Genomic DNA, 17670 nt, shown 5'->3' with positions numbered 1-17670 from the left:
CTCTGCGCAGCAGCATGCTGCAATTTTTCACCATTTAATTAATAGTCTATTTTGCTAATATTCCTACCAAAATAGATGACTGCACATATATCAACATTGTACTCTATTTGCCTTACCCACACATTTAACTTCTCTATATCCCTCTGTGGACTTCCAGTGTCTTCTGCACACTGTGCTCTACTACTCATTTTAGTGTCATCTGCGAACTTTGACACACCATACTTGGTCCCCAAATCTAAACCATCTATGTACATTGTAAATAATCCCAGAATTCAGACTGGTGTTTGGTGCATTGTGTTCGGTTTTGGGCATCCCACGGATCTATTTGATTTGGAGGTCAGTGGGAACTCCCAAGAATCATGTCTTGGATGTGGAAACTCTGAGCTATGATATGAGACAGTGTAGTTTGGATTCTGTCCCAAGAAATAAAGGAACAATCTGATTTAGCTGCTTAAAATAATGAAGAGAGTTTAACAACGTAGATCAATTCTGCATCTGTCAGCTTCTGAGACAGTTCACTTGAGAACCTTCTGTTGAAGTTTGACTGATTTATTTTTAACTGACTTGTCTCTGATTGTAAGGATATGTCCTCTTGTTCTAGATTTTCAACGAAAATTAGTGGATTCAAAGTCAAATCTTTGGCTGGGGATCTTCTGGAGATTGTTTACTTTTCCACACCATCAGCACCATTTCTCAGGATGTCATGTGGAAGGTAGCCAGTGATCCCCAGTAGAAATAGAAAGTCTTACTGACCACCAGACTTTCTTTTCTGGCTCACTGCTAGCTAGCTACTCCCCACAAATGATGAATCCTTCCTTTTAAAATTCATGTTGTCATTTCCTCCTCAAAATCACCTACCCTGTTCTTGTAGCTTACTGCCCCAACTCTAAAACCTCCTCCTCTCCAATATTCTTAAAAGTGCTGGCTCTTCACAAGTCCCTGTGTATCTTTTCCACAGTTTCATGTTTTGTATTGCTCCACCGTCGTCAGTCACAAATAGCATCCTCTGTGTCTGTATCCCTGGTGCATTATTCATCCTCCTTCTCCCTCTTTGACTATGACACCATCCTTCTTCATTCTCCTCTCAATGGAGCACACTTCTCTCTTCCATTAATCAATTCGGTGTGGGTGCTCTTGCTTAGTTCCATTTTTACCAAACCAATGGTTTCTCTAACCAACTCTTATGATGTTATCCCCAAGGATCTCAACCTCACCTCTCTGATGTAATATGGTGACATTACTGTTGGGCATGAGATTAGCTTCCATGTGTATCATAGGAACAGTACAGGGAGGAAAGATGCCATTCAGCCCATCAACTCTGTACTGATCCTCTGAAGAGTATCCCACCTAGATCCAGATGCCCATCCTATCCCTGTAACCCTGTATTTCCCCAATGCTAAATCAACCTACCCTGAGTAAAGCACAGCACCCAAAGGAAACCCACACAGACACAGGGAGAACATGTACATTCCACACAGACGGTCACCCAAGGCTGACATCGAACCCGGGTCCCTGGTGCTATGAGGCAGCAGTGCTAACCACTGAGCCACCCACAATGTATGCTGATGGCTTCCACCTCTTACTTGTCCATCACCTCTCTCTGCCCTTTCACCTCTTCTGTATTGTCAGACTCTGTCAGAAGTCTGATTTTGAATGAACTTAGTCTCATACACATAAATGTTAGGATAAGCTCAGGTCTTGATACAAACTCAGTAAGTACTCATTGCCAGTGATTATATTCCCTCCCCTTCTTATTGTCTAAGGCTCAACCAGATTATTTGAAACCTCAGAATCTTACTTGACCTAGAGGTGAGCTTCCTTCCCATTTCTTCCCCATTACAAAGATCACCAATTTCACCTTGTCACTTTGCCTCCCTTCCATCCTTAGTTTGTCACCCGCTGAAGCCCTCATCGGTATTTTTGTCCCCTTCTGACTCCAGGGGTTTCCCAGCCAGCCTCCCATTCTCCATAAAGGGCCCTATAAACATTGACTCAACAAAACTCTGTTGCTGAATCCTATTCCACATCAAATCCCTCTCACCTTTCAACCTTTTGCCTTGTTGCAATCAGACCCTGTGTGTGCTTCCCTAATTCATCGCAGTTCCAGATGGGATACCCAAGCAAGGAAGGATGAAGTGGCTTAAGCAAAATAGAGTAAACTTTATACTGCATCCAGCCTTGACTTTTTATAGGGTCATACAGCATGGAAATAGACCCTTCGGTCCAACTTCTCCGCGTCAACCAGGTGTCCCAATCTAACCTAGTCCCATTTGCCTGCATTTGGCCAATATCCCTCTACACCTTTCCTATTCATGTACCTGACCAAATGTCTTTTAAATAGTGTAATTGTACCTTCATCTACCACTTCCTCTGGCAGTTTGTTCCACATATGAACCACCCTCTGTGTAAAAAAATAATTGCCCCACAAGTCCCTTTTAAATCTTTCTCCTCCCACCTTAAAAAATCCTCTCTAGTTTTGAACTACCGACCCTAGGGAAAAAAACCTTTGCTATTCACTTTATCTATGCCCCTCGTGATTTTATAAACCACTATAAGGTCACCCCTCAACCTCCTACACTCCAGTGAAAAAAGTCTCAGCCTATCCTTATAACTCAAACCCTCCGTTCCAGGCAACGTCCTGGTAAATCTCTTCTGCACCATCTCCAAATTAATAATATTCTTCCTATAGAAGGGCAACCAAAACTTAAACAGTACTCTAAAAGTGGCCTCAACAACATCCTGTACAGCCGTAACAAAACATCCCAACTCCTTTACTCAGTGGTCTGAGCAATGAAGGCAAGCATGCCAAACGCCATCTTAACCAATGAATTGCTGCAGTCCACATGCTATAGGTTGACCCACAATGCCATTAGAGAGAGAGTTCTAGGACTTTGACACAGCGACATTGAAGGAACAAGGATATATTTCCAAGTCAGGATGGTAAGTGGCTTGGAGGGAAACTTGTCAGTGGTGGTGTTCTCATGTATCTGCTGCCCTTGTCCTTCTAGATGGAAGTGGGTTTGGAAGGTGATTTTTGATGATATCGAGACTCAGAACAGAAAAATCCACAATGCCCCAACATGATTCATTTGGAAAGTGTAATGAAGAAAATTAATCCTCACGCTGAGAGATTTCTGTGGTTCATTATCTCCATACAAACTGCAAGTTCCCTTTCTTTTTAATCAACCTGTTCAGACATGCTGATACACACCTCCAGGGCAAATGGGACTTGAATCTTCTGTCCTAGAAATGGGGACAATGCCCAGTGTACTACAAGACCCTCTTGCAAATATAACCATAAGACGTTACAGTAGGAGTAGGCTGTTCAGAGAATTCACTCACCTCTGGGAGAGGAAATTCCTTCGCATCTCAGTTGTAAATGAGTGTCCCCTCATTCCGTAACTATGTCCCCTAGTTTGAGATCCTCCCCACTAATAGAAACAACTATTCGACATCCACCCTGTCAGGCCTCCTTGGAATCTTCTATGCTTCAATATGATCACCACTCATTCTCTAAATTGTAGTGTATAAAGGCTTAAATTGTTTGGCCATTCTTGATAAGTCAACCCTTTCATCCCAGAAATCAGCCTAATAAATCTCTCATGAACAACCTCCAATGCAACTACATCTTTCTTAAATGCAGCGTAAAACAAGACTTCCCCATTTTTAAATTCCAATTCCTAAGTAGTACAGGCCAGAGTCCCATTTCCCTTAACAACTTGCTGCACCAGTTTGCTAACTTCTTGTGTTTCATGCAAAAGAACACCCAGATACCTCTGCATTGCACACTTTTGGTATCCCCAATACAGTGAGCTTCTATCTTGCACAATAACCTTCTAATGTGACATCTTATCAAATGCCGTCTGGAAATCCAAATACACTACATCTACCCATTCCTCTTTATCGAGTCTGCTTGCAATATCCAAAAAGAGCCCTAGCAAATTTTTCAAATTCGATTTCCATTTACAAAACTATGTGGACTCTGTTTGATTGCGTTAAGGTATTTCATGCTATTTCTTCCTTAATAAGGGACACTAATATTTTCTCAAAGACAGATGTTAGGCCAATTGGCCTATAATCCCTTGCTTTCTGGCTCCCTTCCTTCTTGAACAGGGCATCACATTCACAGTTTTCCATCTGCCTGGAATCCTCTCAGAATCCAGTGAGTTCTGGAAATTTTTTTTCTTTATTCATTAACGGGATGAGGACGTCACTAGCTAGGCAGCTTTTATTGCCCATCCCTAATTGCCAGAGGGCAGTTCAGAATCAACCGCATTGCTGTGGGTCTGGAGTCACATGTAGGCCAGACCAGGTAAGGATGGCAGTTTCCTTCCCTAAAGGACATTAGTGAACCAAATGGGTTTTTCCCAACGATTGACTCTTAATTCCAGATATTTTATTGAATTCAAATTCCACCATCTGCCATGGTGGGATTCAAACCTGGGTCCCCAGAATATTACCTGGGTCTCTGGATTAACAGTAGAGCGATAATATCACTAGGCCATCACCTCCCTCAACTAACGCTTGCAGTATCTCTGCAACCAATTCTCTTAAAACCTTTGGGTGCAAGTCAACAGTTCCTAGTGACCTGTCTATCTTCACTCCCAAGATTTGCAGCCAATCAATTGAGTGCCTAAAGTCGGCAATTAACACCATACGATCCCGTGAATCTGATTTGTGCTCTTCAGGGGCTATATTGAGCATATCTGCCTTTCTTGATCCATTGAGATCCAGGAAAGGGAGTCCCTATCCCAGGCCTGATCCTCATCTCCACCTGTTTGGTTCACTGACCGTGTAAGAGGCAGGCTTAGGACCTATCCCTTACAAAGCCAGATGGAAACTTGAGGAATAGACCAAGCCCTGAGGGGTTTTGACAAGGTGGATATGGAAGGGATGTTTCCTCTTGTGGGAGAGATGAGAACTGGTGTGGGGGGTGGGGTGCTGTTTAAAAATATCAGGCCTCTCTCATTTGAAACAGAGGGTCTCAGTGGGTCATGAGTCTGTGGAATTTTCTTCTTCAGAGAGGGTGGAGCCAGGGTACTAGAATCATTTTATGTCAGATTAGATAGATTGTTGACTAACAAAAGTAGGGGGCAAATAGCATTGGAAGCAGGCAGGAAAGTTGAAGCCACAATCTGATCAGCCGCAATGTTATTGAATGGCCAGAATGATCTGAAGGTCGAATGGCCCACTCCTGCATTTGCTTTGTACATTCATATACATCAACATACTCTGTGCCCCTCCTCATGTGACTGACAGAAGACTTGAGAGCAGACAGCTCCCCTTCCCAACAAAAAGGTTGGTCAGAAATCAACAAAAGAGACAAAAGGTGTCTCCCCGCAACAACAACAACACACTTTAGGCGGCGACAGCAAAGGCAGAATGGGCCATTCATCAGGCCCTCACCGGGAATTAGGCCCCACCCGTAGGCTGATCTGAGTGGCCAACAGCTCCAGCAGCCCTGGCAGTGCCACCAGCTCAGTAGAGGGCACTGCTGGTACTGCAGGCACCTTCGAGAAAGAGGATCCTCTTCTGCCCACCTCTACAAATAAAAAAATCGCCTACCTGCTCCTGCCTGCCTGCCTGCCAACACCAACATATTCTAACATGAGCAGTGTATTATTAGGACCTGTTGAGCTGTAACAGATTTAATTGACCCTCGTTTAGTTACATTTGGTGTGCAGGCTGATTTCTGAGCCCACACAGCACCCCCCCTTTACTATAGTGTGAGCTCAGGGTGAGTGGGAAGATGATGGACTGGGTATTCAACCTATCTCCTGCTGTTAACACGCCCAGTGTGGGCACCTAATATCCAGCCTAGTGTTTCTAAAAGGGCTGAAGAGACCCCAACAATAACAGTCTGATAGCTAGGTTTGGGTCCCAATATTATTCATTCAGAGGTAGAGTTGCGATTCTGGTTAGATGTATCCCTGGAGGATTCACCACACGATCTCCCATTGGTAATAGCACCTTGTCTATTCTCCTTTCTTTAACTAGAATAAAGCAAACCCCACATCTTGTTATGCAAACTGATTTATCAAATAGCCAGCTAATAAGTGAAAGGGCTGGAGGGAAGTGGAAAATAAAAGGGTGTAATACTTTTAATGCTGTCTGTAAAGTTTCTGCCAGACTTGCTGGCAGAAACATCCCAGAGATTAATCTTTAATTCTTGGGGAATCCAGGGCAGGAGCAGAGTGGTGGCAGCCCCAGGATTGAGGTAGTTTGTACCTCACTGACTCCTTCCTAAACATGTGTGTGAAGGAGACTGAACTTCCTGCACAACATTCCTTGTTCCAGTCCAATTCCAGACCCCACCCACAACTCTTTCTCTGATATATCAATGAAATCATCAGTGCTGCTTCCCCCTCTCGTCTGAAATTGGAAGGGTTTATCGATTTTACTTCCAGTTTCTACCGTGCCCTCACTTTCACCTGGTCTACCTCTGACTCCTCCCTTCCCTTCCTCAACATCTCTGTTTACATTTCTGGGGATAGATTGGCCACCAATATTCCCTGTAAACCCACCAACTCCCACAGTTACCTGGACTACCTCACACTCTGCTTTCTCCAAAGACTCCATCCCATTCTCTCAGTTCCTCTGTCTCCGTCGCGTATGTTCTGATGAGGCCAACTTCAACAAGGGAGCCTCTGAAATGTCCACCTCTTCCTCAACCATGGATTCCCCAGCTCCGTTGTTGACAGGGCCCTCAACTGGGTCAGACCCATCTCCCATAGTTCCGCCCTCACCCCCTCTCTTCCCTCCTACAACAGCGATGTCCTTACCTACCATCCCACCAGCATTCACATCCAGAAAATCATTAGCTACCATTTCCGCCACCTTCAGCGAAATCCCACCACCAGACACGTATTCCCCTCCCCTCCCTCTTCCGCCTTAGTCCACTCTTCCTTCACTACTAGCACCCCTGCAGTTGCCGAAGGTGTAACACCTGCCCATTTACCTCCTCCACCTCAGTATCCAAGGGCCCAAACATACCTTCCAGGTGAAGCAGCACTTTACCTGCACTTCCCACAATCTAGTCTACTGCATTCACTGCTCATAATGTGGTCTCCTGTACATTGGGGAAATGATACGTAGACTGGGTGACCACTTTGCAGAACATCTACGGTCTGCCCACAAAAAAAATCCCAAGCTTCCAGTTGCCTGCCACTTCAACATACCACCCTGATATCTGGCCAGTATTTCTATTTCCCACTTGCTACAGTGCTCCAGCGAAGCTCAGCATAAGCTGGAAGAACATCTCATTTTCCATTTGGGGACCCTGCAGCCTTCTGGACTCAATATCAATAATTTTAGGGCTTGAACTCCACTATGTCCTTGCCCTCACCCTCACACACCAGGCCTTGTTATCACATAGTCTGCTATTACACACAACCCGTTGTTAGCCACTAACAGTCTCCATTAACAGCTATTCACCCTCCTAGCCAGATTGTTACCCACTCCGTTGTCTGTCCAACTGTTTGTCTCTCTCTTTGGGCTCTATCTCCACCCATCATTTAGTCCTTACCCCCTCCCCACCACCCTATCTTCTGCGTAAAAACCAACATTTTCCTAACTACCATCAGACCGGAAACGTTAACTCTGATTTCTTCTCACAGGTGCTGCCAGACCTGCTGAGCTGTTCCAGCAATTTCTGAAGTCACCATTTCAGGCGTCATATTAGTTGCAAAGATACCTAGATAGAAAATTGTAGGTATTATTTTAAAAATGCAGAAATAAAGTTAAGAGATCAGCATCATAGTCCTTATAAAGCTAGGTACAAAGATACCTAGGTACAAAATCTTAGGTATAAATTAGAAAAATGAAGAAATAAAGGTAAACATTTAGCATTACAGACTTTCTAAAGCAGGGAGTCCACCCTGCTTCACCTTAAGGCTGGGAGTCCATTGAGTCTGCATTGGCTCAACTCTCCACCACCGATGCCGTGCAAGCATTGGAGGTAAGTAGAGAGAATAAAAAAGAAGAAAAAGGAGAAAAAAAAAATGAAAAGAGGTAAAAGAAGGAAAGAAATGGCCGGAGCAGACAAGTTCCAGCTTAGGAGCCCACTCCACTGCCATCTTAAAAAACATTTTGAATCCCATTCTATCTCAGACCTGTTGGTATGAATCAGATAATTATTTAATGCCTCATGCCATCAAAAATAAGCATCTGTAAGTATGATGTCTTCATATCAGCATCCTGTATCCCAAATGAGCAACGTGTATTCTTTACAATGTACAGCTTCAGAACACAATTAATCAGATTGTTTTCCAATGTTGTACATCAACACTTTCACAGTTACTAAATATGAATTTTATTTAATGATTTGTTCTTTTTCCTTTCTATCTCCTACCCACCCTGTGATGTATTGATGCAATCCTTACCCTTCCACCATTCCCTTCCCTGGTTAACCCCTCCACTTTGCCCTCCTTTCCCACATGCCTCGTGTACACAGGACAAGCAATTTTTCGACAATGTGTCCCTGCTGATCCAAGGTTCACTGGAAGGAGAGTTAACCCTCATGGACAACCTCTCAGGTTCTGTCTGCCACAACTACGCCATCTCCCAACAAAACAAATGCTGTGCTGAGAAACAGGTTAATAATTCTAGCTTCTCTAACAAAGTCCCATGTTCAGACCGGGAACCTAAGAATGGCTCAAAAGACCAAGGCTAAATGAGGTAAAGGGAATCCATTGAAGAGGATACAACAGGTGCCTTTCAATAGTGTCGCTCTGATTGATATAACATGTAGGGCATTTTTCCTGAATACAATCAGTCTTATCTTACATGAATGGACATTTAGGGAGTATACTTACATTATAGGCATCATGTGGGAAATATTTCCATCTATCTCCTCACTTTCTAAAGACCAAGTTTTCAATGTGAGTTGATCCCAATGAATTCCGAGAGCTAGCATTCCCGAACCACTTTGCTCTCGCAGTCTTATTTTTATCGTCAAGTGACCTAAATGGCGAGGAGGTGAGCTCAGCACCCAGTCTGTGGTATAAATGCATCCGGGTGCTAAGTGGTGTCAGTGGGTGGCAGCAGCTCTATTGGAGCCTGCAGCGACCTTTCTGAAGACAGTGCCAATTGCATCCATGGCAATGGAAGGGTCATGCAGGTTCGAATACGGAGCAATGCTACAGCTGGCACAAGAAAGTCCAGAAAGGTCAGCCTTAAATAAATGGTGTCTGGTGACCCAATTGCGAAACCAAAGGTGAATTCACACCATTGTGGACCAGACTGTTTGGTTTTACCGAATTAAGGATTTCAAAATTTCATACTCATTAGAGAACTGAAGGAGCAGTTTTTTTTTTCTCAGCTCTGAATGTTTGCCATTCCACGAGCCCAGTGTTGAACTATCCTGGAGGCATTAGGAACCCAAGACAAGGTCTAGGTCTGCAAATTTTCAATCCTGCCCCCATCAAGTCCTGACCCAATGACCTCAGGGCTTGAAAATCAGGCTCCACAGCTCTTTTGGAAGTGTACCTACCACCTTCTGAAGGAAATGAAAGGATGCACCCTCAAGGACAAGCTACCTTATACCTTAGCATTTTTAAATTCCTAAAGTGAAAAAAGGCTGATTTTAAACAGTGGATTTACAACTTCACCATATCCCAAAGCCCTTTAAAGCCAATGACCTTGAAATGTACTCGCTGTAATTCGGGGAAATTTCTCATAGTAAGGCCCCTCAAACAGCAATGCAATAAATAACCACCAAATTGGTTTCCTCAATCTGTTGGTTGGGTGATAAATATTGACTGTGGAGAAGACTACCTATTCCTATTCAAATTAGTGGCATAGGTTCTATTATGTAAACTTGAGAGAGCAGGCAGAGCCTTGTAATGTGTCAACTGGAGCACTCAGTTCTGTACGGGCTTGTCAACATGAATTTTGTATTCAAGCCTGTGGTGAGACTTGAACCCAGAGTGTTCTAACTCCGAGGCAAGCCTGCTTTCGGCAGAGCCAAGGCTAACACGCCTGCGGCAAGACACATGGACGTCTCAGAGAGAGAGAAAAATCAGGAGCTAAAGTTGAGAGACAGGCCACCTACTAATTTTTCCTGTGTTCTGCCCAATCGTGCAAGACGATTGTTATAACAACTCCTGTGCACCTGGCAACAATATTCGCGTCTTGAACAGCTTGAGTTTGCCAGATGTTGGAGCTGGGTTGCAGTCTGAGTCAGGCCATGCCTATTCAGCTGGATGAGCAGGTATTCAGGTGTTGAAGAGATTCCACTTCTCTGCTTTGTGAGCAATATTCCATCCTTGTACAGTTTTGGACTGCATAGAGAATTAAAAACCCTGAACAGGGGGCTCAATTGGAATGTGGATGATGCCTTGAAATTCCATTGTACATTCGTCAATCTTAAAGATAATTGCAACTACACTCGATCATGTTTTTGCACCAAGGAGATTAAAGGACCCTACCCTGCCTACAAGGAACGTTTTCCATTGACTGTGTATAATGTGCTTGTGAGACCTTGTTATGCATAAGCCAGCTGCTGAGAATCCCTGCTAGCACTGTGAAATCAGTCCAGAATCTCTTCATTTGTTCAGTATTGGAGGTGTGAGAATAGAGGGATATTTTTCCCAATGGAGAGCTCTCTATGTGGGAGACCCTCCCACGTTCCACTGGGGGCCTGGACTGGAGGGTGTCACATGTAGTCCCATGTTCTTCCTAGTCCCTTATGATAATCACGTGTCAAAACTCTGAAATATTTCTAATTTTCTACATCCAGAAGTGGTAGCACAAGCACCTGAACGGCTTTTTCCGTCGCCAAATCCACCTGTGGCAGTTGTCACCTGTTAACCACCACTACTACATCACCTGTGTTTCCAAATGTTCAGTTTGTGTGCAGAGCTAGTTAAGGACAATGCATTAACACTAAAGGTGAGCGAGTGAGAGTGAGAGCGCTAAATCAGAATGGAGTTAGATGGGAACATAAAGCACTCTGCCCACCACCACTCCCATCCCCTCCCCAGCTGACAGTGGTTCACAGACTCCCAGCCCAATTGTGGTTGTTCACAGGTTCAGGCAGCTCGCACTAGATAAGGTCATATCTGTCAACTGTCTGTCCCTCTTCTGCAGCTACATTCGTATCTTGGTGTCCTTGAAGAAGGAGCATGCAGCATCAACCAATGACTTTGGAGAGAGGTGGGCACTGCAGGGGGTAGAGTGCCTTATCTCCCCATCCACCATTTTTCTTTAGCTCTCTTCCTTAAACAATTGGAAAGTTGGGTGATGTAATTGTGGTGGTCAATACATTTGGTGTAAACTGCCACAGATGATTTGGTGATGGAAAAAGCCATTCAGTCGTGTGTGATAGCACTTCTGGATATTTTAAAAAAAGGAATATTTGGAGTTTTGACACTCCATTATCATAAGAGACCAGGCAAAATTTACACAGTACGTCCAACTGTCGAGCCCATCAGGAGACAAGTTACATATAATCTGTCCAAACAGACAAGTAGTGATGCCACTGACTTAATGCACTTTGGTGCAAAAGTGGTTCAATTTACTTTAAATAGATTCAGCCTAAGATGCAAACTTCCAATCTTACACTTGTAAATATCTGATCCTATGTACTAAGGAGCATAAAAGTAAAATTTGCATTTTGTCATATAGTGCCTTTCACAATCTCGGGATTTCCTGCTTCATGTGACAGCTAATAAAGTAGCACAGACTGGAGTTGTAATATAGGATAATGACAAGAGTTGAAACTGCTGTTGTAGGATAGAAGGACAGAACAATACAACTACCAGGTATGGTACCAGCACATACAGGCTACGGAGTTTCTAGCATTAATCATAGGACTGAATGGATCTGACTGGGCAGCATTAGAGCGGCTTCAGTTTGTAATCACATGCTTATGCAATGGCATTCAAATTCTTGCACTCATTGCTGTTCAGTGATTCCCACTAAGACACCTGTGTTGTGTGAGTGAACTGAACAGCCCCTTCCCTGTGTTGGATAACAGGCTTACAGACACTCTCAGTCTAGACTCACACATGGGAAAGTCTGCTTCCTCAGCAATGGTTGGCACTCTTCGGACAGAGGACAAAAGGAGAAATTTGAAAAAGATTCTTTATAGTGTTTCAGTCTCAGCTGTAACAGTGGGCATATTATAATACTTTTTGTCACCCCTTCCCTTACTTTTACTGAGATATATCGTGGTCCATTTTATTGTTTTGGATGTTAGATTGTAGGGGAAGGGTAATCAACAAAAACAATTGATTCTACATAAATGAAACTTCTACATTTCAAGTTTTCAAATCCTTCAGCTAAAGCTTGCCCAGTCCAAGCCTTTCAGGTCTTGTCTTAAGTTAGCTGAGGTTCCTGATCTGGAGATGGAGCTATTTGCCTTGCATTGTTTGTTGTTGTAATTCTATTTCCTTCTTCCCTTCTGCTGAGCTCAATGGTCATGTTGAGGTTTGTCAGAGACTGGTGCCATCTTAATGCAATCAATTTAATGCTTTCAGTCCTCACAGGCCCCAGACCAGAATGCATCCAAATCACTCTGAATATTGGATTTGCACACAGGATGAAACCAGACCTGAATAATTATAGTTTCTCAAACTGACCTAAAGGACCAACCCTGAATGAAGGTCATGATAGCCATTGGAAAGATTGTTTACCCTCCCAGTTTTGCATGGCATCAACCATTCATGATTGAGGGTAGACAGATGTCTTGCTGCCAGGTCTCTGCAATTAACATACTCTCTCATCATTGGCAGAAATCTGCTTCTTTTAACTACTCAATAAATTCACATGGCATTGTTTTGGTAAGGCACAAGAAAATGTAAATTATTTCAGTAAAAACATTTAAAGGAGTGCCTTCAAGCAAAACAGTATATTTGAAATTCTCGTTGATCCATTTTCTTTTGTAATTTCTTCTTCATTGTTACCTCGTGAGGAAGAGAGTTTGTTCTTCACAAGCTAATGTTGTCTTGAAGAGAACTCTGCCTGAAACAATACTGGGTCATGCAATAAACAATTTTTGTTTGGTACCAGCATGTCCAGGCCCGGTGAAAGTTAATGTAATGTAGCATTCACGCTGCCAACACAGTGTTCTGGGCATTGGGGTAAGAAAGACAAAACAATGGGGAAGGGTGTGATGTTAGGTCTTTTCAATATCACGTGACAATGTAAAATGGGAGATATTGATAGGTTAGCCTGTTCCACATTTCTCCTGATGGAAACTGAGCAGCAGTGAGAAGTGGAAACCCTGACTGATGTTCCTCTCTGTAACCCATCAAAGCTAACTTTCGTTCCCCACTATTCTATCTGCAACAAGCCAGAAGACCTGTGATCTACCCTGTCTTGTTATTCACTCAATAGCCTTGTCTACCCTTTGAGAAAGCAGCAGAGTTTAATAAGTCAAATTATAACAGAAACAGTCCCTGGGATGCAGCAGATTAGTTATCATAGAATTGTGCAATACCAGCCATGCCTGCGCTGGCTCTATGAAAGAATTATCTAATCAGTCCAATCCCTGCCCTGTTTCCCAATAACTACAAACTTTTCATTTTTACACATCAAGTATCTAATTCCTTTCTGAAAGTGACCTTCTTCACTTCAGGTAGTATAATCCAGATTATTTGCTTTGTAGATTGCATTGTATCAGGTGGCAACAATGGAAGCCAATAGTAAGAACTGTTATTGTCTATTGCTGAAAAAAATAGACGCGTTGTTGAAGTTTTTGTCTTGCATTCATGGGAGGGGGGCTGGGGGGGAATGGTAATTGTTTCCTGGCCTGGTTCTCCACAACCACACCTTAATCAATCAGAATTCACTTGCCAACTAATCAGCAGTTTTTCACATGCTAGTTAAACTGATGAATGTAAGATGAAATGCTTTGAGAGCATATCTCTTTTTCTAGTAATACTCAAGTTCTGTGCTACCAAGTGACTAACTGTGATTGTGTTGCCAAAGGTTTACCTTTGATCCAGAGAACTTGCCATGACTTACTCATAGAGGTAGCAAGGTAGAGTACACATTCCTACAGCTGGCTAGGTGGTGACAGGTTCCATCTGGGACTACCTCATTCTCATTCACCCCATTTGGTGGAATTGCAATCCTCATGTGCATGGCTATGTACCTGAGAAAATTGCAATGCCTGTTGTCCATACAAAATGGAAAATGCATTTGAAAGCAGGGAGTGAGACTGGGAAGAGTGAACTTAATGTATGTCAGTAATTATGTCAAATCAATGAATGGGACAAAAAGTGATATTCAGATGAAGCCCTTTCACATCTAATATCTTGGTTCTCCCAATTTTAACAGTTTAAATGACAAAAGGCATTCTATTCACGAATTTAATTGAGACTTATGCCACCTTCCATTCTCAGTCCCCTACAAATAACTCACGGGCTATGGCAAAAGCAAACATGATTTATTTTGTTTTATTTAACCTTTGTGATAAGCATTTTTTACTGTACTGTTCACCCTAAAAGTACTGAATTCTGGGTTTGATGATTGCTTGGGTGGAACAGCACATTCCTTGCCATACAGCAGTATCAAAAGTCCTAGAGAAGTTTTTGAGCTTATATAGTGTACTGAGCTACTGAGCCTCAACCAAGATATCTCTGGGGACTCTCCAATTGGCCTCTGCTGTACAAGTTTTGATTTTTTTTTGAGGTGGGGGAGTTGATCAAGTATTAGCTTCTGATTTCTGGGACCTGTTAAATAGTGCCAACATGTGACTGCCAGCGAGGACAGAGTGGGCAATGCTGTCCTTGGTCAGACAGCCCATGGATGAGTGCAGTCTGGGGTCACGTGAAAAATGGGCAATTAACTGTGAAGCAAACATTAGTGGAACTGTCCACCCAGCATCAGCTGGAGAGAGACAGAGAGAGAGAGAGAGAAAGTTAATCAGCAAAATTATGCCATTTGAGGTGCAAGAAATGGGCCTTTTAATGCAATAAGAAAACAATTTTGTAGAGGGTGAAATTGCAAATAACTGCATCACAGCTGATCGCTGACAGTGAAATGAGCTTGTGTGATGCATAAGTGATATTTAACTTGATGATTTTAATGTTCATTCATTTACTGACTTGCTTTTCTCTCTGCATGCTGAGTGACACTGATATGGTATAGCTTGAATATAGTGATATGTAATATATAGTGATTTGGAATAGCTTGCTGGCAGCATGTTTGGTAAGAGTGACTGCTTTATATCTGATCATTCTTTATCTTGTTATGGTATGAGCAGTGTGTTCGAATAGACAAGGAAACAGCAGCTCGAGTGCAGCAAGCCCTCACAAAGAGGACACAGGCTGACCTGGTTTATCCTTGTTGTCCTGCTTCGATATAAATTCCAAAATAAACCCATCATTAGCTCTTAAAAATTTAAATTTAAGTGACCACAGAATAAATTGGCATTTGCGGATTACGGGTAGATTTATTGTTGACAGATTATAGGAAGGATTGAAACTGAAAGGTTCACTCACAATCTGAGATTTTTTGTTTCATGTTTACTCTTGCTGGATTGTGATGGGAGATCAGACCATTATTCCATAAGTGCCAAGCAAGCTCGGTATTGATGCAGAACTTGCATTGAGAAAAGCTTCAAGAATCCCTATAGTTGTAGCAGTAGTAAGAGGAGGGTTAATCTTCATCTCCCTCACTTTGGCAGTGGAATGGCTTGTTCTAGGTTTTGCCCAGTTGTCACTTCCACAGCAGATGTTATCTGAAGCAGAAATGTGGACTATAACTGACCCGTTCTGCTTTCCACTTCTTTCCTTCAATCCAGAAGCTGCTGTGATTCTCGGTGGCTTTATCTTCTGTGCAGAAGCGCAGGGATTGACTCGAATATGGTTTGACATTTGGTAAAAGTTATGCTGATCATTGTGGTTATAGAGTGTGCCTGATTCCAATGAGGCATTTACGAGAGCTATCAGCAGTAAACTCTTGTAATTGCAGTGATCAGGAGGTACAAAGATCTCTCAGCAAGAGTCCACATTAAGCAGTGAGTAAAAACAGCAACTAAGTGCATTCATTATTTATTTAGCACTGCAATATTTGTTTAAGACATGTATTTGGATGGACAGGCAATTTTCTCTCTTTATCATAACCCTAACTATGACAGGCTCCTCTTTCCCACTCGATTTATATACAGTTAAGGAAGATTAACAGAAATGTTAACGTACCATTGCACTTGGCTAAGCATGTGCTCAAGCTTGAGATACCCAGCATTTATTGGCTTCTGCCTTCCTTCCTCCACTGATAATGCACTTAGCATCATCCTCTGTGGATTGTGAATCAATTGTGCAGCACTGTCGCAACTAGTTTGCAAAGAAAAGTTGCAGCATGCCCTTTCAAACTGACATTGCACTCAAGTTAATAAGTTGAAGTTCGTCCAAGAAGAAATTGGTCTGTTTTGCTTCCAGCAGTTCCATCACTTGCTGGTTGGTTGAACAGACTCTCATGGTGTCTGTCGTAATCCCTCAATGGTTTTTACTGCATTCTACCTGATGAAAGTCAAGGTTAAAGATCAGTTTATGGGATATAAGAACAGCCACTGGTGTAGGCAAGCCAGTGGTTATCAGGGTAGCCCTGTAAATGGGGAAGCACCCACCAACCCAAACGAAAGATGGTAGATGTGAAGGTGATCAATCTCATGTAACATGGGAGCAGAGGATTTAGGAAGAGCAGTAGGTTATTTTGGCTCTTCAAGGCTATTCCATCATTCATTAAGATCTTGGTCAATCTGGTTGAGGTCTCAACTTCACTTTCTGTCTGTATCCCATTGCCCTTGACACCGTAGGTTACCAAATTCCTTGAATAAATTTAAAGATGCATCCTCCATCACCTTCTGGGAAGGGAATTCCTCTGGTTTAGGTCTCACCAAAAAGAAAAAAAACATCTCCACTCTATCCAATGCCCTCAAGATCTTATATGTTTCAATGCAAACATCTGTCATTTTTTGAAACCCTATTTGAAACAGGCCTAACCTGTTCAATCTTTCTTCATAAATAAGTTCTTTATCCTAAAAATGAATCAAATGAACCACCTCTGTACTGCCTCTAAGACAATTATGTCAGTTTTCAAATAAGGAGACCAAAACAGTAGACAGTACTCCAAATGTCGTCTCACCAATACCCTGTACAGCTGCAGTAAAATTCCCCTATTATATTCCATTTCTTTTGCAATAAATAACAGCATTCCAGTTGCCTCCTTGCTTTCCTGCAGGCTAACTATGTGATCCCTCCATACCACTGAATTCTGCAGTCTTTCTCCATTTAAACAGATACTGCTTCCCTATATCTCCAGCAAAAATGAACAAGTTCATATTTACTCATATTATACTGCATCTGCCACATTCGCTTAAAAGTGCAAAGAAATAGCACCAAATGCTGCATATGGCCATTACTGACCTCACCAAAACCTTTGGCTCTTTCAACCACTCTACACCCAAGTCAATCTGAGCATCACCATTTGCAAGTTGTACATGTTTTAAAATATTTTTCTGCTTCTCTGGTCTTACTATCAAAGTGAAAACATCACACAATCTCACATCATGCATTTCTAACGCCTTGTTGCCCATTCACTTAAGCTGTGTATATCCCTTTGTTTCAGAGATAGTAGGAACTCCAGATGCTGGAGAATCTGAGATAGCAAGGTGTAGAGCTGGATGAACACAGCAGGCCAAGCAGCATCAGAGGAGCAGGA

The 17670-nt window shown here is 42.6% G+C and overlaps 1 protein-coding gene across 1 annotated transcript in view; it reads left to right on the top strand.

Moving 5' to 3' along the window:
- LOC109919653 (voltage-dependent T-type calcium channel subunit alpha-1G-like) overlaps positions 1-17670 on the top strand; it is a 288516-nt gene that overhangs the window by 250882 nt on the left and 19964 nt on the right. Inside the window, exon 31 of the mRNA XM_048610895.1 lies at positions 8453-8593. Within this exon, the coding sequence (XP_048466852.1) occupies positions 8453-8593 (141 nt within the window). The remainder of the gene's footprint in view (positions 1-8452; positions 8594-17670) is intronic.

The sequence above is a fragment of the Rhincodon typus genome, chromosome 23 (genome assembly GCF_021869965.1).
Source record: "Rhincodon typus isolate 14 chromosome 23, sRhiTyp1.1, whole genome shotgun sequence".
In the NCBI taxonomy this organism is placed as follows: domain Eukaryota; kingdom Metazoa; phylum Chordata; class Chondrichthyes; order Orectolobiformes; family Rhincodontidae; genus Rhincodon; species Rhincodon typus.
The sequence above is the reverse complement of the archived record's forward strand: the minus strand, read 5'-3'. Positions and strand labels throughout refer to the sequence as shown.